General features: G+C 59.1%; 2 protein-coding genes across 4 annotated transcripts; both read right to left on the bottom strand.

Moving 5' to 3' along the window:
* Positions 1–149: 149 nt before the first annotated feature.
* Positions 150–3,778, bottom strand: MRPL28 (mitochondrial ribosomal protein L28). The gene is made up of 5 exons (XM_075436443.1): positions 3,438–3,778; positions 3,182–3,334; positions 2,513–2,647; positions 1,731–1,817; positions 150–830 (listed from the first exon to the last, which is right to left on the bottom strand). The coding sequence occupies exons 1-5, from the start codon at positions 3,723–3,725 to the stop codon at positions 753–755; spliced, it is 741 nt and encodes a 246-aa protein (XP_075292558.1). The 5' UTR covers positions 3,726–3,778; the 3' UTR covers positions 150–752.
* Positions 3,779–3,856: 78 nt separating this feature from the next.
* PGAP6 (post-GPI attachment to proteins 6) lies at positions 3,857–21,102 on the bottom strand. Of its 3 annotated transcripts, XM_075436442.1 has the most exons (13): positions 20,999–21,102; positions 16,617–16,794; positions 14,983–15,190; positions 14,763–14,896; positions 13,871–14,136; positions 12,584–12,912; positions 11,741–11,834; positions 11,098–11,221; positions 10,107–10,243; positions 7,865–8,043; positions 7,221–7,367; positions 6,741–6,857; positions 3,857–6,025 (listed from the first exon to the last, which is right to left on the bottom strand). In XM_075436442.1, exons 1-13 carry the CDS (start codon positions 21,075–21,077, stop codon positions 5,729–5,731), a joined length of 2,289 nt encoding a protein of 762 aa, XP_075292557.1. In that variant the 5' UTR covers positions 21,078–21,102; the 3' UTR covers positions 3,857–5,728. The 3 variants fall into 3 exon arrangements, with proteins under 3 accessions (XP_075292557.1, XP_075292555.1, XP_075292556.1); XM_075436440.1 differs by lacking the exon at positions 20,999–21,102 and having other exon boundaries at positions 16,617–20,381; XM_075436441.1 differs by lacking the exon at positions 20,999–21,102 and having other exon boundaries at positions 6,741–6,812; positions 16,617–20,381.
* Between the last annotated feature and the right edge of the window lie 222 nt (positions 21,103–21,324).

Raw genomic sequence — 21,324 nt, 5'->3', positions numbered from 1 at the left:
CCCCAGCCAGAAACCCACTGCAGGACCATGAAGCTTACAGGCAACACCAGCGGTACTCAGTGCCATTCACTAGCACATAATTATTAACTGCTCTTCAGCCCCTTGTTGCCAGACAGGAGCAAAGGCTTGAACAGCCACTTCAACTACAATTTTACAAAAGAAAATTTAATTAAAAGTCACCAACTTCAAACAGAAACAGCGCTGAAACCCCAGAGGTCAGAGTGAGCCCTAGGGCCAGCAACTGCGGCTGGGGAGCCCAGCCCCGCCTGCCGGCAGGCACCATCAGACAGGAGTTTCGGGTCGTGTGGGGGGGCACAGTCGCCTCTGCTGCAGGAGGGGGCTGGGGATGGATTTAAATTACAGCACCACTGCACCTTGCAGGCCCTGCCATAATATGCTAACGAGCAACGAGCATCAGAGAAAAGTTTACCGATATTCCCAAACTGTGTATTTCATTTTATAGCGTGATCAAGCTCTCAACAGCAGTCAACCCCCCGTCCAGGCAGAAGAACCACATGAAGTCAGTCTTACAAGAGCCCTTCCAGAGGCCACAGGACAGAAATTCTTTCCTTGGCCCACAGGAACTATCCCTCACTGAACTCAGGCTGTCATTGGGCTCTGATAACCGCAACATGCTCCTGGGCATGCTCTCCACGTGGCCCCTTGCACTCAGGCGTCGTTCAGGCGGGAGACTCGCTGAACCCCACAGCTTGATCTGCACCAGGGGGTTTGCTCCAAAGGTTTCTTTCCTTCTACTGCTTCTGCAGCGCCTGTTCTTTCAGCTGGCTGACGAGCTCTTCCGCGTACACCTTAAAGAGCGGGACAGGGTCCTGAAACAAGGCAGAGCACAAACCACTCAACGGAGCGAACCCGAGCAGCAGGAAGGGGTGAAGTATAACAGTGAGCCCATGCTGCAGGAATGCTAACAGGTAAAACCAGGGGAAGATGCGACCGGGTGTTTTCAGTGCCAGAACAAGGCAGTCTGCTACTCCTCCAGACACAGCTGCTGCTCAGCTCTGCCACCTTGCCTCAGAGATGACAGGCACCTGTGTGGGACATTCACCAGCTTTCCCAGTTCTGCCTGCAGAGAAGAATCAGCAGCTCCCAGCGATCCCTCTCCTTCTAAAAATACTTGCCTCCCTCCTCATGCTGTCCTCTATCACAGCTGTACTGAAGCATGCTGGGTGAACATACTACTCCGAGAAGCTGCAGCTCCGCAGGGCTCAGGGTTCAGCACCACCTCCCACAGTGCTCCTGACCCTTCCAGCCCTGCTGCAGCCGCAACGGGAGCCAACAGGTCTGGGGGAAATGTCACCACGAGACCCCACCACTCCAGGAAGCCCTTCTGCCCCAGCAGCTCCCCGGTGCACCCTCCTCTGCACATCGCTCCTAACAAGCGAGCTGCAGCGAGAGGGTCTCAGACTGAGCGAGCCCCGAGCTTGCATCCACATGTCCCCAAGCACAGTAAGTACAGCAGATGGCAAGCAAAGGCAAAGATGCTCACACAGCGGGGCAGGAGATATGAGTATTTCTCCTCTGATCAGGGGACCCAGTTTACGACGTGCTTTAACCCAGCCCCAGGTTTTGGACACCCAAGTTTAGCCAAGCTCATATGGCTGCGCGGGAGTTTCGGAGCACCGCTTCCATCGCTCAGGCTGCTCAGACCAGCTGGGCGCACAGCCTGACGCGCCTAAGGCACCTCGGTGCTAAGCACTGCCTCAGGAACTCACCTTTTTCTCTCGGAGCCTCTGTTTTTCTATCGCTTCTTCTAAACTCAAGCCAACCCATTCAGCTTCCTCTTCTGGGATTGCAAATTCCTGGGAGAAAAGAAGGAGCAGGTGGTACAGTCTTTCAAGGTGACCAAGATGCAAATCCTTTCTATGCCCAACGCACACAAACATGGGATGTGGTAGGAATGTTGCTACGGATAAATCTTAACACACCGGGTCCCTCATTTCCAGCACACAAAGTCCACTTCCCTGCTCTCCTTTTCCCTTAGCAAGGGCCCTGCTTCCCCTGATCAGTCGTGTCCGTTGCTGTGCCTCTCCTTTGTGGAGTTCTGGGGCTGTTTCTCAGCACAACTCCACGGACTGTGGACACTGGGAGTGTTTCTGTCCTGGCAGCCATTGCCAACTGCACAAAACTAACCCGCACACGGGCAGCCTGGGTTCCTTGCTGCAGCACCAGTACGAATTCTCACTGCTGTCAGCAGTGCCAACTCCTCCCCGTGCTTATTACAGACCCTGACTGACCCTGGTCACAGCAAAAATACAGGCTTTCATCTTCCTAAACCAGTACAGAAATTAGCAGCTGAGAGAGACAAGGAGAACCTGACAGACGATGTTCAGGTCTTCTCTGCCCACACCCCTAACTCTAAAGGCAGGAGCATCAACACCGGTTTGCACTGTGCCAGGGCAATCAGGGCATCATCAGCCTGCACAAGCAGCAAACAACTGCAGCAAACAGCAGACAAACAGCAGCAACCGCTGCAGGGAGCGGGGCAGGCACCCACCTGGTACTTGTTATAGATGGCCTCTCTCCTGGCTGGATCGTCGGGATGCAGTTTAGGATCTCGCCGCGCGAGTCGCAGCAGCATCGTTCGCTTCAAATCCATCCCGAGCTTCGAGCACATATCGACTTTTGGAGTCTGGAGAAATAAAGTGCGATGTTAGAGCGCACCGAGAGACCAGCTACCACAGAATAAAGTCTGCCAGCACGTAGACAACGCTGACAGCTTATCCATGCGCTCTCCGGACACGTGGTGTGAAAGGGGAAAGATCCCTTGGATTTGTTCTGGAGTTAATTTGAACCATATAGAGACATAGGTTGGAAAAGACCTCTAAGATCATGAAGTCTCATTGTCAACAAAACACCCCCACGCCTGCTAAACCATGTCCCCAGGTGCCACGTCTACACGTTTTTTGAACCCCTCCAGGGATGGTGACTCCACCCCTGCCCTGGGCAGCCTGTTCCAAACCCTGACCGCTCTTCCAGTAAAGAAATTTTCCCCAATACCCGATCCAAACCTCCCCTGATGCAAGTGAGGCCACTGCCTCTCGCCCCATCGCTATTTGCTGATGGTTCTGATCTTTAACACCGAGGGCTCCAGGCAAAGGGGGCACTAAGGGCTGGCAGTGAGCAGGGGCGGAGGCCGGCGGGCAGGGGCGGCGCAGGGCCATGCCTTGAGGATGTAGAAGTCGAAGCCGTAGGCCTGGTCGATGAGGTCCAGCGTCCGCATGGTGACGGTGATGGTCAGCCTGGCGTCCAGGATCTCGCTGTAGAACTCCCGCTCGAAGAGCTGCGGCTTCCACGTCTTGGGCAGCCTGGTGGAGAGCTGAGCGGAGGAACGGGGCTGAGCCGGCGCCGGGGTCCGCGCCGCCCCACCGGGACGCGGCGGAGACCGCCGCGGGCAGGCGCCGCTCCCCCGCAGCGCTCACCTTGTCATTGCGCGCGTACCGGTAGCCGCGAATCCAGCCCTCGCCGCCCCACAGCCCCTCGTGCGCGGCGGGCGGCAGGTACACCGGCACCGGCACGTCCTGCACGCGCTCCCGCTCGCCGGTGCGCGCGTTCCGCCGGTACCGCACGCCCAGCGGCCTCCAGTGCACGGGGGTGGGCGGCGTGTCGTCCCGCAGCGCGGCCAGGTAGTGCTCGGGCAGCCGGGCGCAGATCCCCTCCCGCAGCCGCAGCGCGGGCCACAGCCGCGGGGCGTACCGGTGCAGCGGCATCGCCCCGCCACTGCCGCCCTCTTCCGCTCCCAGCGGCCACCGCGACCGGAAGCGGAGCCGGCACCGCCTCTGATTGGCCGGCGAGACGGCAGAGCCACGACGGCGGCCGGCGAGGGCCGCGTCCCGCCCGAGCGCGCCCCCTGCCGCAGCCGCCGCGCTTCCCCTCAGCCACCACCGCCTTTATTAAACTGTGAAACCCGCCAGCGCTGAAATTCACCGTACAAAATAATCGCGGGTGTTGACAGCAAAGAAAATAAAAAAGAATCTTCCCGCTCCCGACCCCCGCATTCGCTCAGCTTTGACCCCCGGTAACTCGGCCCCCCCGGCCCCAGCACACCCGGGGCCCGCGGCTGTGGGAGAGCGCAAAAAATAAAATCCGAACCCGACACAGACCCTCACGCTGGCGGGGCTTCTCACCCCGCTGCAGCGGGAATTATTGCTTTCTGAGGCGGCCGGCGGCCGCGCCGCCGCTGTGCAAACCCAGACCTGGGGTGGGGGATGGGGAGGGGGAAATAAAAGTGCCTGAAAGTGGTAAAAGTGGTGAGGGAACCCTGAGGGCCCCGCGAGGCCCACGGCCTCCCGCCATGCTGTCGGGGATGGCGGCAGTGCGAAGCGACGCGGGGCATGGGCGGGCGCCCTTCGCTCCCCCTGCGCCTGCCCGACGTCCGAGTTTTGGAGGGGAGGGAGGGAGAGCGATAAAGTGCAGAGCCGAGCAGAAGGCTGGGCGCTTTTCAAAGCAAAGAAATAACCCCGCTTCCTACCACCTAGGAGGGAAATCCTTCATCGATAGCTCTCACCTCCCCGGAGGGGTCTGCGGACGGGCTCCCAGCAGCACACACCGGACCCACCACAGCTGGACCAAACCAGCAAGGAACGATGTGTTTCAGCCCTTATCTACAAAATAAGGATGGTCAAAGACAACCCGCCTCGTCGCCCAAGTTTCTGCCCTTGCTTTCCAACGCCTGCGTGCCCTACAGCAAGGCTAAGGCGAGACCAACGCTGCCCAGGAGGTCGTGGCCACCCGGGCAGCCCTCGGCCATGCTCCCGGCTGGGTGGGACGCTGCCGGTGGGCTCAGACCAGCCGCAGCACAGCAGGCCGGAGGAGCAGGGCGTCCGCAGCTCAGACACCGTCCTGGAGCTCCAGTGGTGCTCAGGCAGAGCTGTGCGCATGTCGAACCCACGGAAGGGAGGAAGACTGTGAATACCTGAACATCGAGAGAGGACAGGGCACAGCGCAGCAGCCTGGCTCCTTCCAGATGAGCTAAGAGGGCTATAGTTAAACATGGATTAAACCCTGCTGCTGCTGCTGCCTCTTGCATGTCCCCGTGAGTGTTTTTTTCACATTCCTGCCAAGCGTGATCCTGAATCCAGGGCCCAAGTCCCGGCCTCGCTCTTCTCACCCAAAATCGGGATGAGATAAGAGCAGCAGCACCTCCTGTTTCACAAGGAGAGGGGCTCCAGCCCCCGTGGAGATGGCGGCCACCAGCTCCCTCCCTCCCCATCAGCACCAAGGGCACGTGGCAGCATTTGCCCCCCAGATCAGAAGAAACCCATTCTTCTCTCGGGTTCAAATGACGATTGCAGGATGGCAGGGGAAATCCCCGTCCCACAGTCCTCTGCTAGGACAGCGGGCTCAGGGAAGAGCCCAGCAGCCAAAGCCCTGGCTTCAGCTCAGCGTGGGCTAAGCCCAAGCCTCACGGATGCAGCAGGAGGGAAGGAAGGGTTGGCCATTTGCCCCAGGGCCACAGGGAGGTGGGGGACAGGCTATTCCTTGATCTAGAACCACGAAGAGCCTGCCCCATCCCAGCAGAAAAGCAGAGGTGGCCTCAAACTTGCCTTCACAAGACAAGCCCACCACCTTCATCTCTAAACCCGGTCCATACTGCTCTCTCCCGGCCAGCGAATGAGCATGTAAGAGGATTGCTGCTGTGCGAGAGCGGGGCAGCCCAGGCAAAGAGCAACCTCACCAGCCCTCCACCTCCACGACCGGGAGCTGAGAAGTTTCAAGTCACGGCATAGAGCTCCTCACGGTCGTTCTGGCAGATCTGATAGCGACAAGTGAGCTTCTGTGGCCAGGCCCAAGGCTTCTTATGCTTGTCCCGAGGAGGAAGCAGGAAAGCAACGCTGCAAGCCACCAGCACGTGCCAGATGCTGTGGGTGTAGTAATAGTTCTCATTGGTTTCCATGAATGCATATACTGAGATGGCCACGAAAGCCAAGGCGATCCCTGGGAGGAGGTAGAAAACCCAGCGCTTCCACGAGGAGGGGTAGCAGCGTCTGCGCTTCACTCCGTGGTAAACCTGGAGGTGTGAGAGCACAGAAGGGCTAAGCAGCCAGCCTGATGCTCAACCTGATGCTTAGGCAGGAGGAAAACAGGCAGCGCTGACTGACCCAGGAGCATCTGCCGACCCCACAGCAAGAGGGAGCCCCCAACACCCCTGGGAAATTCAGCCTCCCCCCTTCTGGCACAGGCTGCCCAGGGAGATTGTGGAGTCTCCTTCTCTGGAGATATTCAAGACCCGCCTGGACAAGGTCCTGTGCAGCCTGCTGTAGGTGACCCTGCTTCAGCAGGGGTGTTGGACTGGATGACCCACAGAGGTCCCTGCCAACCCCAAACATTCTGGGATTCTGTGATTCTTGGGCCCATCTCTGGCGTGCAAGAGCCCCTGCCCAGCTGCAGCACCAAAGCCCAGCATGCAGAGGGCAGTGGTGATGCCACAGCTCCTGCCCAGGGCACGGACATCAGCCGACTGCTCCGGGGCAACGCTGGAGCCCCAGGCGTGCGCTCCACTGGAGCTCCGGCAGCTGGACTGTGCTGAGACCCACAACCAGGCGATTTCTCAGCTCTCGGAGGGATGGGAGGCGAATCTCTTGCCCTGCACCCCCTCCACCTGGGGGTCTTGAGGAGATCAAGCCCCGCCTGTGGGTCGGCCTGAGTCTGGGGTCTGCTCTGCCACCATCGTTCTCTGGAGGGGAGCAAAGGGGAGCAGGTCCTGCCCGGCTGCCCCTACTTACCCACGCTGCAGTCATGATGATGAGGGCAAAGAGGCAGGGAGCCATCATGTTCCACACCCCTCTGCGGTCCAGCTGCAGGGACATGGCAATTAGCAGGGTCCCCAAGACGAAAAGGACCTGGGAATGAGACACCCACCACTACTGTCAGCAGCTCACCTGCTGCCAGCCATGACAGAGACAGGGAGGACCTCACCTCCCGGCCGCCCAGCCCTGCGTGCATGCAGGGCTTGGGAGCAGAGTCCTCAGAAGGAGAAACCAGATGACCCACAAACCTTTCCCACAAGTCCCAGTCCCTACAAGCATGCAGGTTCACGATCCAAACTCCTGGGACAAAACAACCCACTGGTTTAAAAATCAGGGTGGCACTGGGTGACAAAGAGGCTTTGTCACCAAGCTGGGCTGTGAGAGGGCTCAACATGGCCACCTGTGGCGTGGCTGGCTCAGGTCTGGCCCTGCTGCACGGGGTTACCTGACACTCACGTATTTCACAATCTTCTTCACTCGAGACATGCACAGGATCGTCACCCAGATGGACACCACGGAGCCCAAAAAGTCACAGTACTGTAGTGTGTCGTAGTCCATGATGCACATCACCGCGACGCCTGGCTGGTCGCACGCGTGGTAGAACTAGAACCAGGGACAAAAGCAAAGGCTGACGTGAGTCCAGCAGCACCACACAGTTCGCTGGGAAGGAGAGGCAGGAAAAGGCTCAGCCCGTGGCGTCCAGGATCCCGCCCGGCAGTGCCTGGGGGAAGCTCCACCGATCCACCGTGGCGTTATGGAAAGCAGACGGGAGCAGCCATCAACCTGCACCCTCCCAGCAGCAGCCAAGAGCTCCTAGGACAGCACCCATTAAGTGCGTGATGCTCCCACCCTGTCTCTGCTCCCTGGGGTCCAACCCCCAAATACGACCACCTGCAGTGCGGGTGGAAGAGCCCAGTGAAAACAACCCTCTTGTAAGCTCTGACGGGGCAGGACATGTCCGTGGAGGTGCTTGTCCAATGATCCTAGCAGCTCCTTGTGGAGCTCCAGGCTGGACTGCCCCACCAAGGACTTCAGTCTGATGCGGCATTCCTGGTGCTCAGTGGGAGCTGGCAGGGGACCCGACAAAGGGCAAGCCCTACCGTGGAGAAGAACATGGTGTAGGTGTAGACAGAGGCCTCCACCAGGTAGTAGCGATACACAGCAACCGCTATTGCCGGCAGGAACATGAGGTTGCTCAGGGTGAGCAGGAGGGTGGCCAGGTTCTGCGCGCCGACAGACTGGGCCTTGGTATCATCCGTGCAGCTCCACCCGCCCCAACCTGTGGGGCAGAGAGGCTTGTGTGGATCTCGCGTGCCTTACCTTGTCCTCCCGCAGCACCCAGCAGGAGCCTGGGACACCTCAGAAGAAGCAATCACATCCCTGGGCTACCCCCTTGCCCCCTCGCCCTTGCTCCACCAGCCACTCATGCTCCTGTTCTGAGGATGGTCTCATTACTCATTGCATGCTCTGCTGTGGAAAGTGTTGGAGAATCCCAGTAGAGCCCCGTGTCTGCTCTGAGGACATCCCCCAGGTTGTTCTCATGTAGCAGATGCTGTTCCACATACAGCATGGGTCTGTGCAGGCTGGTACCTTCCATCCCTACAGTAACTCAACACACGTGCTACTTGCTGGCGGTACATCAAGCGTTCGAGGCTCAGATGCTTCAGATGATGGTGTAGGCTGGCTGCAAGATCCCAACAGATCCCAGGAACCAGGGTGGAGAATGATCCACAGCACTGAGGAAGCCACTGTACTCCTGACCTCCCACCTCTCACAGCAGGGTAGACTGCCAGGCCAGCTCAGGTTGCTCTGAGCCTTGCCCACCTGAGTTTTGAAGATCTCCAAGGATGGAGACCTGGATACTGTGCAAAGACGAGCAGCTCTGACGGGGGAAAATCTGTCTTCTTCGATTTAGCAGCAAGTTTCCTTGCTGCAGCCTATGTCTGCGGCCTCTTGCCCTTCCCCTGCGCTCCTCCAGAGGAGTCCAGCTCCAGGGTCCCTGTAACCGCCCTGAGCAGCGGAAGGCGTGTCTCAACCCCCCTCCAACTCCTCTTCCCCAGGGCGAGCAACCCCTCAGCCTGCGCCCACGGTGACAGCCAGGCCTGCGCAGGACTGTGGGAGCGACAGATTCCTCGAGGACAGTGCATGGCACAGGGCACAATTCTCAGCCTGCCAACTGGACACCAAGGACTGAGCTGAGACGGTCTCCTATGAACTCAAACCTGCCTTTTCTTTTTTTTTTTTTTCTTAATTTAAAATCTTTTAATTCAAGATTAGGATGCCCACGCTCTCCTTCTGGGGAAAGGAGGTCAGTCACAGCGCAGCCTGGGTACGTGCAGGCACTCCATGGTCAAGAAGCAGAGTTAAAAGCAGCCTCCAGCCCAGTACAGTGCCACCAGCAGCCACACCAGCAGCTCTGCCCCTCCTGCCGGCTCCCTGCCAGGCAGTGCCCAGGGAGGCTGCTCTCTCCAGCTCATTTCTGGGTCACGAATATGCAGATGGGGCACTTTGCTCCGAGCGATTCTGCAGAAAGCTGTCCTCAGCCCGATTCCCCTGTTCCCTCGGGGTGCTCCATGCTTCCCAGAACCTGGCACCCCTCGGGGAGATGAGGCTGCTGCTCTCCACCCCGCTCCTCAGCCACCCTCAGCACTGCAGCAGACAGCAGGGACGTCCCGGCTTGCACCCAAAGCGGCCGCGACCCACACCGTGCCTTGTCCTCCTGCCGAGAGCAGGCACACGGATCCACCCAAGCACAGCAGAGCTATCATCTTCCCTACACCACCGTCTCCCGCCCAGTCCTCTCATCCCATTAAGATAATTAGCGGCTGACACAGACGTTCCTCCTCCACGGGCACCTCCGAGCCTAAGGGCTGGCCTGCGTGCTGGCTCTTGGCAGGAGACAGCACCGTGGCAAAGCACAGCCAGGGACCGCAGCCCAGCCCCCATCCCAAACCGGGACCCCACGTAACAAACCTCCCTGAGAGGCAGAGGCTCCCATGCAGCCCTGCCGGCACCCGGATCTCTCTGGGGATGCTCAGCAGCACCTCTCCAAGCCCTGGGGGACTCCAAGCTGGAAGCCAAACTCCCAAGCTGTCCTCAGCCCGATTCCCCATCTCCCACGGGGTGGTCCATGCATCCCAGACCCCAGCACCCCCTGGGGAAGTCAGGATGCTCCCCAAGAGGCCAGCACAGGTGCCGAGGGCTCTTTGGGCAGGCACTGCGACACCAGGCTGCTGCTGGCAGCTGCAGCAGACCCCAGGCTCCCCTACCCAAACGCCACCACTAAAACATGCGTCCTCCCCTCGGGCAGGGTGGCAAAGCTTCCTAGGAACACGCGCTCACCGGCCTTGCAGCTGCAGCCAGCATAGAGGTAGCCGTGTCTTCTCAGGAGGCTGCACTGTCCGTAGGGCCCACAGTCATTGAAGCAGGGGGTGAGGTATGCGAAGACGGTCACTCTGGCTTCTGCGGCGTTACATTCACTGCAGGAGAGTGGGTCGCGCTGGCAGCCCGGTCCTGCGCGGCAGCCTTGTGCCCAGCGAGCACCCTGCTCTGGAGGGTCAGGCCACGCTCCCGCGTGCAGGTTCCCCGCTGTTTCGGGATCTGCCTCGTCCCTCCCAAGAGCTAGGAGCAGAGTCGGCTCCCTCTCCACCCGGGCTGCCAAACCAACGCGCAGGCGGGTGACAATTCTCCCCAGATCCCCATGGCAGGCCCCAGTGCCCATGGCTGGTCCTCAGGACCAGCATCGCCAGCACTGTTGTACAGCACGTGCTCGGCCCCTCATGCGAGGAACCAGCAGGAAGGCAAACCGCAGAGGTATGGGCACAGCTGCCTGCATCTTAGCACTGGAACAGGCTGCCCAGGGAGGCCGTGGAGTCTCCTTCTCTGGAGATATTCAAGACCTGCCTGGACGAGGTCCTGTGCAGCCTGCTGTAGGTGACCCTGCTTCGGCAGGGGGGTTGGACTGGATGACCCACAGAGGTCCCTTCCAACCCCGAACATTCTGTGATTCTGTGATCTCAGCAACCCCTCGAAGAGGTAACAAGCAGCATCTTCATTTACCCGTTTATCACCTCAAAATCCACCTGGGGAAGGGGAAGCTCATCCAAGCAGGCTCCGCCATCTGTGGTCTGCACGAGGTGCAGAAGCTCGGCACCAGACAAGCTGCTTGGGTGCTCACCAGAGAGCGAGTCGGCACCGCCACCCACCCCAGACGAGCCCACGGCAGGGCGGTGAGGACAGGGGTCCTGTTTTGCTCACGCCAGCCCAGGGCAGCGGGATGCGGAGGCAGAGGGCTCTGAACCGGCCCCAAGGCGGGACGACACACCAGACTCACCCCTGGCCCTTTGGGCAGACGAGCTGCATGGAGAGGAACCAGTCATCCGTCTGCGGGTACAGGACAATCAGCATCGCTTCGGCAGAGGACGTGCTCACGCTCAGCGTGTAGCCCTGGAAGAAAGCTTAAAGAGAAGAGAGTGCCGTGACATGCCAAGATGAGGGGAGAAGGGCCCACGCAATCCCAGGCTGAGACGGATTGCACAGGGATCAAATGCTCCTGTGGCTCCTTGCTCCCATCCTCAGGAGGCACCAGGGCGATGGAAAGGACCCTTGCTCCTGAAAGCTTTTTCATTCATCTCAGCTCTCGGTACCTCCCTAGACAGCACAGGGCAGCTGGAACAGCCTCTTTGCTTGGCTAGTTCTCCAGTCCAGAGTTTAGCTTCTCTGCACACCAGCAATGCTCTGGCCATCCCCAAACCTCCTGCCAACAAGGCTGGAAGAGCCCCAGCTGGTAACCAGACCTTCCTTTGGTGAAGGCTAACTCCCGGCTCACCCCAGCACCCTGGGCACGTGCCAGCACGAGGACCTCAGGAGGGTTCGCGCCAAACTCAGCGCCCCTGGGACACCCTGTGTCAGGTAGCAGCTCATGGGGTCTGCAAGCCAAGCCCTGAGCTGGCGGCGGGTGCCAGCGTCTCTCCTACCTGTGCTGCAGTTCTGCGTGGCGTTGAGGGACAGCACCGGTGAAGCCGCACTCACACACGCTACCACGGTGGCATTGGCCAAGCTCACGGACGTCTGCGCAAACAGAGCAGCGTCCCACGTCAGAGCGCCCCGATGCCACCCCCCCCATGACTCATCTCCCACCCTGCCCACGGTGTACGGGAGCTGCCGGTGACGATAAATCCTGCCGACCAAGGCCACTCATCAGCTCCGCAGCTCTTTCTGGGCAAACCTGTGTTCACCTCGCCCTGCGCGGCCATCGTGTTCCACGCTGGCTCAACGGCAAGGGAGCCTGCCAGGGGACCGCATGGGGGGCACTGCCCCAGAGCTGGGACCCTCACACACCGCCTCAGCACGGGCGCGGGGCGGCAGAAGCCAGAGGCAGCGGGACATCAGGGCTAAGCCCTGCTCCAGCCCTCAGGAAGGTTCACAGAATTTCAGGGGGCTGATTTTGGGGTGTCACTGCAGGAGCCTGGGAATCGGCGACTTGGGCAGGAACATCCCCAGGTTTCCCTGCTCAGTCTCCTCTCCCAGCGGCAAGGTGCCAGGCTCCCGTGGAGAAGATGGCATTGCAGCTGCCTTCCAGTTCATCTTCGCTGCGTCACTGCCACCACGTGCCAGCAAGCTGTGGCACTTGGATTGGAGCTGGCAGGTGGGACATGCTGGGAGCAGCTAAAACAGGCTCAGAGTGTTTTGTGACAACAAGGAGAGAGAGGAATAGTCCCACTGGTACCTACAAACCCTGGAGTTTGCTGACAAACCAGCCCGGGAGCAGGGACAAAGCCCTGTAAAGCAGAGACAACGCCATCGATCAGCCTCCGCACCTTGTTAAGCAGGAGATTGACCACGAGGGAACCCCCGCTGTCCATGCCAGTGCTCAGGCTGAGGAGGAGGAGGGTCGGGGAGAGGGAGTTCACGGGCACGCTGGGCCCGTTCAAGAGCCTGTAGCGCACAGACACCACGTCCAGGTCCTCACGAACGACGGACTGGCTCTGCAGACAGAAGCTCCTCCAGTCAGACGCATTGCGTGAAGCCTCTCCGGTAGACAGCGCGGAGCTCCCTGCTGCTCCTGCGCTACCTGGTCTGGGACCAGTTTGGCTCTGGTTTAGGCTGCTGAAGTTGAGGAATGAACTGGTACTTCCCGGTCTGCAAGCTGTAAAGCAAAAAAAGGAGAGGAATCAGCACAGCCAGGACTAGCAGCTCTTCCAGGCAGGGCCCCAACAGCTCCAGACCCTTGAGCACAAACTGGGGGTACTTCAGCTGGTTCATGCACTGCGGTGTTGGCTATGGCCCCTGGAAGGCAGCATTTTCGCAGTGGGACCTCCAGCATCAGCAAGTCGGGACACTGATGGAAGCCAGACGGTGGTACAGCAGCTGAAAGCACCCTGGAACTGCAGGGAAGGGGAGCCCTGAGGCTCCAGTGCTCCCCTCTAACACCTCAGCTGCCAGTGCCAGGCCCTCCAGCACGTGGGATAAGGCTCTGTCTTGAGCAGGGGATGGCAGAGCCCCCAGCAGAAGAAAGCTTTAAAAATGTACCTGGTCTGTGAGCTTCCAAGAGTCAAACAGGGATTATGGTCATGCAACAAGAGGAGCCAAAGGCGCCTATCACAGCCACAAGGACCTTGTGACCTCCTGAGTCACGAGGTGCCACCTGAAACGGTGACATCCCCTCACTACAACCCAAGACATTACCCCAGGTAAACCTCTGTCTGATGGTTTCCCATCCGTAGCCTGCTTATGGCCAACTGATGGTCAACATCTCATTACGGCCTGGTGCGTCCACCCAAACCTGTCCTCCCCAACAGATTTTAAGCCAGCCACTGCTTCCCAAACAGCCTTTGGAAAATACCATTGCTTCAGAGACCCTGATCTTTTCAGGCATTTCCAAAACAGGCCGCTGCAGGGAGCACCCCTCTCGGGTGAACACTGCACCCTTCACTTTCAACACCAAAACACCAGCTAGGTCGCGGCCCCCAAGGTTATGCCCAGGCAACTGGCATGCTGGGGAACATGGGCCACCGCAGCCAGCCACCCAAAGGCCCAAGAGAGACACAGCAGACACAAAGTCCTCTCTGGTCCTTCCCATAGGGCTAGACAAAGCGGAGGCCCACCTGTAAAAGAAGCCAGCATCTCCACCGACACATTGGCATTGCCAGCGTCAAGGCTCTCCACCATGATCTGCAGCCACTTCTCCCAGGGAGGCGAATCCAGCGCCAGGCTGCAGTTGACGTTCCCCGTGCAGGTGACGATCTTCTGGAAGGACTGGGGCAGCATGATGGAGCCCAGCACTACCCGCACAGCGCACGCTTTCTGTTCGCTTGTCACGCAGCTTCGCAGCTCAAACCGCATCCCTGCCGTGTGCTTGGGAACAAAGACCCTGGGGGAGGAGGGGACCAGTGGTTTGCAGAGCTTGTGCTCCCAAAACAAGCCAGCCATGACCCACCACGGTCCCCAGGGCTTTGTGGCAAGAACTAGATTGCCCTGGTTGGTGTTGTGAAAATCCTTCCCAAGGGAAACATCTCAAAGAACTAAAATTCCCGCAGCTGAACCTCTAAGACCACCTGGAAAGAGTCGGATAAGGGTGCTTGTGTGCTCCCCATGCAACCCCTGCCACTGCTGCGGGGAGCTTGGCAAACGGGCTTGGAGACCCCCCAGCTCCAGCCACACACGGGAACAACAGCGGCTTCCCCTAAGCAGCAGCCGTGGGAAATCCCACCGCACCATGCCTCTAGTTGCATCGGGGAGGTTCAGATTGGATAAGAGGAAAAATTTCTTTACTGAAAGAGTAGTCAGGCATTGGAACAGGCTGCCCAGGGAGGTGGTGGAGTCACCACCCTTGGAGACGTTCAAAAAACGGGCAGATGTAGCCCTTTGGGATACGATTTAGCAGGCATGGTGGTGCTGGACTGACGATTGGACGTGATGATCTTAGAGGTCTTTTCCACCCTAACTGACTCTATGATTTTATGCCCCCAAGTCCTTCCACCCGCTGCTCTCACTCACTTGACATGCAGCGGCTTAGCAGGCGAGACGATGGTTTGTGGCACGGCAACACCGGGCTCTAGAACAGGCATATCAGTGAGTCTGAGCACAAACATATCTGCCTGGAACATGTAGGGGCACGGAGTGGAGAAACCCTGCAGAAGCGGAGAGCAGACGGGTCAGCAGCGGCGAGACGCACTGGGCAGAGCACGACGGCCGAGACCCTCACCAGGACCCTCACCTTCACTTCGATCCGGCCAGCAGCCTCGGGGAGATGGGCAGCGATGAACCAGTCCCCGGCAGCAGGGCTGGTGACGTTCACAAAGGTGGCATTCTGCACAGTGCTGCTCAGTGCAATGCTTATGTTATAGGAAGGACGGACGGTCGCGTTTGCGGGAAAACGAGTGCCCAGGGGATTAATCACAGGAGGGGCTCCATAGCGAAAGTGCCTGCGAGAGATACCAGAATGCAAATAAATCAAGGGATGTAAAGGCACTGCCAAGGTAAACTGGGATACAAACTCATCAGCGGACACCCAGACTGGCCTGGGATCACAGAGGGAGCCGGCTGGAAAAACTCCACTTTTTCAAGTGGCCTGCAAGAGCCACCATTTTCACCTGGCGAGGACTAGCTGCTATTAGCTTATCTGGGGTTTATTTAGAGACTGGTTTAACTTGGCTGCTTATTAAGACAAGGATTTCCAGGGTTTCATCAAGCCTGAAAGCAAATTTCCACGCTTATTAAGGTTAAGCCCCAGCCACAAGACTGCTCTTTTTTATAGCCATCAGCAAATTCCCGATGTAGGCTAAATCATCAACAAAGAGCTCTCATTTTTAGCTATTTCCCTATTTCCTCTTTCAAGGAGGGCGAACAAAAGGACTACAAAGACACGGGCCAAGGAGGGTCCATGCGAGCCACTTTAGTACACCAGCACTTCTGCTTTCCAGACGAGCAGCCCAACGTTCGAAGTAGCAGAAAAGCAGGCACCTAAGTAATACACGGGATGGTTATTTGGGCAGCCAGTTCAGCATTTATTTAGCTCGCTTTTGGACTGCTAGATCATTGCAACAGAGCAGTGGACATTGCAGGTCCAGCAAGCAAACGTGACAGGTGACGTGTTATTAACCTGTTTGCGCTTAGCTGTGCTGGTCTTCATTTCTTAGGGTATCGTTCAGCTGCTGCCTTGTCCCTCAAGTCCCCAAACTGTTGGAAACCTCTCTGGGAAGCAGAAAGTAGGCAGATCACCTGCGCCAGGCTGCTCTGCAGCAACTGGGAGCATCAGTCTGCGCCCAGGACAGACCAGGGAAGCACAAGCCAAGGGAGCAAACTTCAGTCACTGCCGAGACCTCCGTGGTGTGGGTGCCAGGGACCCACATGTCTCTATGGGCACAACCTGCCCAGGAAGCTTGGGGCCCTCAAAGTCTTGCCCCACCTGCAAGTTTTTGACCTCAAATCCACCAACAGCTCAAATACTGCTTTCGGCTATGTTTCTTTCACTGGCATTGAGTTTGCAATCTTCTCACGCCCTAGTGTCTGCAGGACCGAGCATTCCTCTCCTAGCCCTGCTCCACACACAGCCGCATCCCTCACCAAGTGTCCCCAGTCTCTTCAGTCCCTCTGTACTGGGGAATCTGTCCGTCTGCGATCGGTTTGAGTCCTCCCAAGCCCCTTGTAGTGCTGCCACACCCTTTGGTACCACGCGCCGGATCCTGCCAGGCACAGAAAGGTCCAGGAGCACATCTGCTCACGAGCAGCAACTCCAGGCTCAGTGCGTTAATAAACTATGTCTGATGCAGCTGGGGAACCACGGGGAGCCATCAGCAACGAGGACAAGAGAAGGACCGGGAGCCCGCGTGGGCACAGGGAGATACATACACTGTGATCTCCATGTTGGTGCACTCAGGTCCTTTGCCCCGGGACGCCTGCAGCAGCCAGCGAAGCAGCACGGTGTCTTCTGGCACATGGAAGTGGAAGAGCTTGGCGTTCCCGTACCAGCTGTAGAAGGACAGCTTCTGTGCACTCTGAGAGAAGTACTCGGAGACATAGAGGGAGCCTGGAAGGGAGAGAGCACGGCAATCGCTGGGGGGCTGCTGGGGCCAGACTGCACGGCTGCACCCACTGCACACAAGAGTTCTGTGGCTGATGGAGAGGAGCCTGTTGTGTCCCTGATTTCTCACCCCAGTCCCATGAGACATGTGGTGATCTGTGTCGTTCCTCCAGCCAAAACCACCCACACCCCGGCTACAAAACCATCACTTGGAGCCAGGGAGCACTACGAGATGCCTTAACTATGCTCTGCGAGACGTGCTCTGAAGATGACAGATCACCGGAGACACTGAGGAGGAGGAGGAGGAAAAGGTCAGGAGGAAAAGTTGATGGCACCAGAAAAGGCGATGGAGTAGGCAGCAGCAAACCCCGGGGCAAATGGTGCCGAGCAGACGGGTGCAGGTAGCGCAGGGGTGCTCTGGGCCCCAGCAGCGGTTTATGGTGCCTCGTCCGTCTCTGCTGAGCGCACGGGCTGATGTTATCGGTCTTACCCAGCTCAGGACACACGTACTGTGCAACGCTGCCTTCCTGTGACACACAACGTGATGGAAACCCGTGTGCTGCAAACCTAACTCTGCTTTCAGACATACCTTCCAAAGCCTAAAGATCTTCCGACCTGAAAGAAAGGCTGCTGGGGTAGCGTGAATCACAGAATGTTCAGGGTTGGAAGGGACCTCTGTGGATCATCTAGTCCATCCCCCCTGCCAAAGCAGGGTCACCCAGAGCAGGATGCACAGGACCGTGTCCAGGTGGGGTTTGAATATCACCAGAGAAGGAGACTCCCCAACCCCTCTGGGCAGCCTGTTCTGGAACAGCCCTAGGGTAGGCTGAAAGGTCATCCAAGAGGACAACAGCTATTGAAAGTGCCATCAGGACTAGCTAGACCCTTCATCCATCCCCCCTGCCCAGCTGTGCCTACAGATCACCCCCAGCCTGCTGGTAATTTCACCTGCAAAATCACACACCAGTGCTACTGTCAGCAAGAAACCAGCCGCAGCTCGGGGATGGAAAGGAAACATCCCATCAGGGCTGGGAAGGGGGAAAAACTGCACGGAGACAACGGAGCCAAGGCCACACTGCCCACCCTAAAACCAGGTTCATAACACTCAGCAAAGGGGTAGAAAAAGACATCTTCACATCTCTGCCGAGTCCTCCCAGATGCTCCTTTTCTACCCTGGAATTCCCTGGAGAAACCCTGGCACCTCTCACACGCAGATTCCTTCGTCTATCAGAGAATAAAGCAGCAAGCACAGTCTAACTTGCCTGCCTCCAACGCCGCACAGGGTCACGTTGGAAACACAGAGGACCCAACTAAGTTTAAGTAAGCTGCCAAAGAAAGAGGAAAACAGTCCTCAGGCAGGACTAGAGCCTCGGGTTGTGCTTCGTGCCAGAAGGAACCTAATCCTAGCAGGAACTACGATTCATGCCCCAAAGCAGGATGCATGCGGGTCTGCACCCACAGCGCTGCAAAGAGACGGGGAAGGTAATCATGGGCTTAATTCCCTGGCGAATCACCAAGCCACAGCCTCCGGGCACCCTGCAAATCCAACAGGGAAAGGAGGAAACAGGAAAGCAAGAAATACCAGCTGTGCAAGCCAACTGGATGACTTGCTGGTGGAGGAAGAGCGTGGCTGCCTTGCCTCGCCGCAGGGGCTGCCTCCGCCACGCACCCACGGGGTCCAGCCAAGGGAGCAGCACCCCAACGCCCGGGGCCAGGCGAGGCCACGGGGAAGGGTGAGCCCCGGACAGGACAGCGAGGAGCCTGCAGCACGTGGGCAGAGCCGTCCAGCTGCGGTCCCCACGCCGGGGTTACGCTGCTCTCTAGGCCAGCCAGGAGCAGAGACCACAAAAGGGGCTTTTCAGGGAAACGCTCCCTGGCTGCGCCACTAGCGCAGCGCGTGGGCGGTCACAGACAAGGGCTGGCTGCGGTCCCCTGCAAGCCCAGTAACATCTCACGGACAGAAGCTACAGATGGGAGCAGTCCCTAATCAGCGGCGTGTGTACCCGCCGCTGCCCTCCACACGCAGACGCTGTGTTCGTTTCTGGAAGCCCGTGGAAATGTTTGGGCTCAGGACACGGGCAGACAGGGATACAAAATGCGGTTAGAGCTGGCCCTGCTCAACGCAACAGGTCCGATCAGACAACCTGCATGGGGATAAGCCCTTCTGCCGCGACATACGCTGCTCCAGCCCCACCGGCTGCCAGGCTCTGCCCGGCCAACAGCCATGGTGACTGCCCATCCAGCACGTCCGCACCCAGCTGAAGCACCATTTGTGTGGTTTTTGGGGGCGAGAGGGCAGGCAGGCTGCAAAATTAAAAACTCCAGCAACCAGTGGTGCTGTTTATTAATGACTGGTCAATTATAGGGAGCGAGTTGAAGCTCAGCTGGAGGTCAAGGGCAGGCATGCAGACCTGCCCTGCCCACACGCTGCCTGCGACCAGGTTAGCAGCAGGCGTCGCCGTACCAACAAAACACCGGCGCGGACAAAGTCCACTTGCAAACAGCTTCTGTGGCAGCGATGTGCCTGAGCTCCCGCTCGCAGGCTTCGCCGCGCTGGGACCCGAGAGCTGCACTCTCTGCCTGGGCTGACAAGGAAATACCACAGACCGATAAAACCAAATACCAGCAGCGAAAAGCCAGAAAGACAGGTCATCGCAGGCGAGGCATGTGCCCCGGCAGCCTATTTGCATCGAGAGAGCGTACTCTGGTATTTGCTGTGCTCTGTATGTGTCTGGCTCTATTCAGTACGCTCCGCACCAGCATGGCACCACCTGGAAAGTCCCACTCGGCTGTCCCACGGTGTAAAACAACCCTTTAAACTGAACAAGGGAGTCGTCAGATGGATGTTGTTTCCATCCTCTCCCATACAGATTTCACATAAGCAGATTTCAAGCATCTTATGCAAAACCCAAAAGTGTTTTTAAGACAATGAACAAGACACGGTCGAACTACAGATGCAGAGCGGAGACGCGTTATTTGAATTTCAGAAGAAGGAGCCACTCGCAATAGCTTGGATGTGTTTGTTCAGAGATGATCTCACGGCAGTTTTAGGAAATGACAACCTTGACTGCTGGTTTCAGGGCTTCCCATCAAAAGGCCGGAGCCCTCACTTCAGAGCAGACGCTGCGTACAGCATTACAGACGGCGGTAAGTCTGGCTCTGGAGGAGACACGGCTACAGGGCAAGGTGCTAGGCCATTTATAACGTAACAGAAAGCCTATTCCTTTAGCCCAGGTCAAAAATCTGTCTTTAAACGCCCCAGAAAGCGGAACCCTCGCTCCTCTGCACAGTCGCCGACCGTCACCGGCGCCCAGACCTAACCCTACGAGGCATTCCCCCAGCCACGGCACTGAGACGACCCAGCCACCCCAGCTCCAGCGCCGGGCAGCTCCGCGGCGCTGGGAACCCAGCTAGCAGGATGCCAGAGGAGGGTGGGCCTGGGGCAAAGGGTCACCTTACCCGTTGGTGCTCCGGAGCACCCGCCACGCTCCGCGGACTACGCGGAAGCGAACACCACCGTCAACAGTGGACAGCCACCGCCGGCGCAAGCCGACCTCCACAACGGGGTGAAGCAGGTGACCAACCTCACCTCCCCAAACCTTTCCACCCCCTGCAGCCGCCAGCCGACCCTCCAGAGTGGGACGCACGGTCCCCGGGGACCCCAGACCCCCAGCCACCGCCACAAAGAGTATCTCGCCGCTCTGCCGAAACCCTCGCTCCCGCCCAGCTGCCTTGCAGTAAAATAATCTGAAAACAGAGCAAAAAATCAACCCGAACCAACCACCGCCGCTGCAAATAACGGCACAAACCCCTCCGGGTCCGGGCCTGACCTCTCGCCGCCCCGCAGCGCCCGCCACAAGGGCTGCTCTCCCGGGAACGGGTCGCCGAGCCCCCGAGCGCCCAAATCCCTCGGGAAATCAGGGAGCCACCCCAAAGCCAGCCCCGGCAGGAGCTGCAGGGCTCGGACCGGCTCCCGGGGCTGCGCAGCAGACGGGTCCCCGCTCCCCTTAACGTCCCCCGGTCGGTTTCCCACCGGCGCCTCTGCTTCCCGGGACCCCCATCCCGGCTCCTCCGCCCGACGTGCCCCTCCGTCCCGGCCCCCGCCGAACATCCCCAAACCGAGTTTCCACCCCCCGAGCATCCCCAAACCCCGGAGCATCCCCCAACCGAGCCCCGCCCTGAGGCCCCCCGCGCCCCGGCCGGGACTCACCGCGGCCGGCGGCCAGGGCCAGCAGCTGCAGCAGCAGCAGGAGCAGCGGCCGCAGCGGGGGACCGGCTCCCCGCGCCATGGCCGCCCGCCGCTATCCCGGCATCGCCGCCCGCCGCCCGCCCAGCGCCGCCATCTCCGCCCGCCCGCTTCCGCCCCGCCCCGCCCCCGGCGGAACCACCGCCCCCGCCGCCGGGGGGGACCCGCGGGACGGGGGTGGGGGGGCGCCGGGCCGTGGGGCTGCCCGCAGACCGGGGAGCCTTGGGGGGGCTCGGGGAGAAGCCTGGGGCTTGTGGGGTGCCCAGGTCCCGAGGGACCCCCGGCACCGA

Source organism: Opisthocomus hoazin, chromosome 15, assembly GCF_030867145.1.
Source record: "Opisthocomus hoazin isolate bOpiHoa1 chromosome 15, bOpiHoa1.hap1, whole genome shotgun sequence".
Classification (NCBI taxonomy): Eukaryota; Metazoa; Chordata; class Aves; order Opisthocomiformes; family Opisthocomidae; genus Opisthocomus; species Opisthocomus hoazin.
The sequence above is the reverse complement of the archived record's forward strand: the minus strand, read 5'-3'. Positions and strand labels throughout refer to the sequence as shown.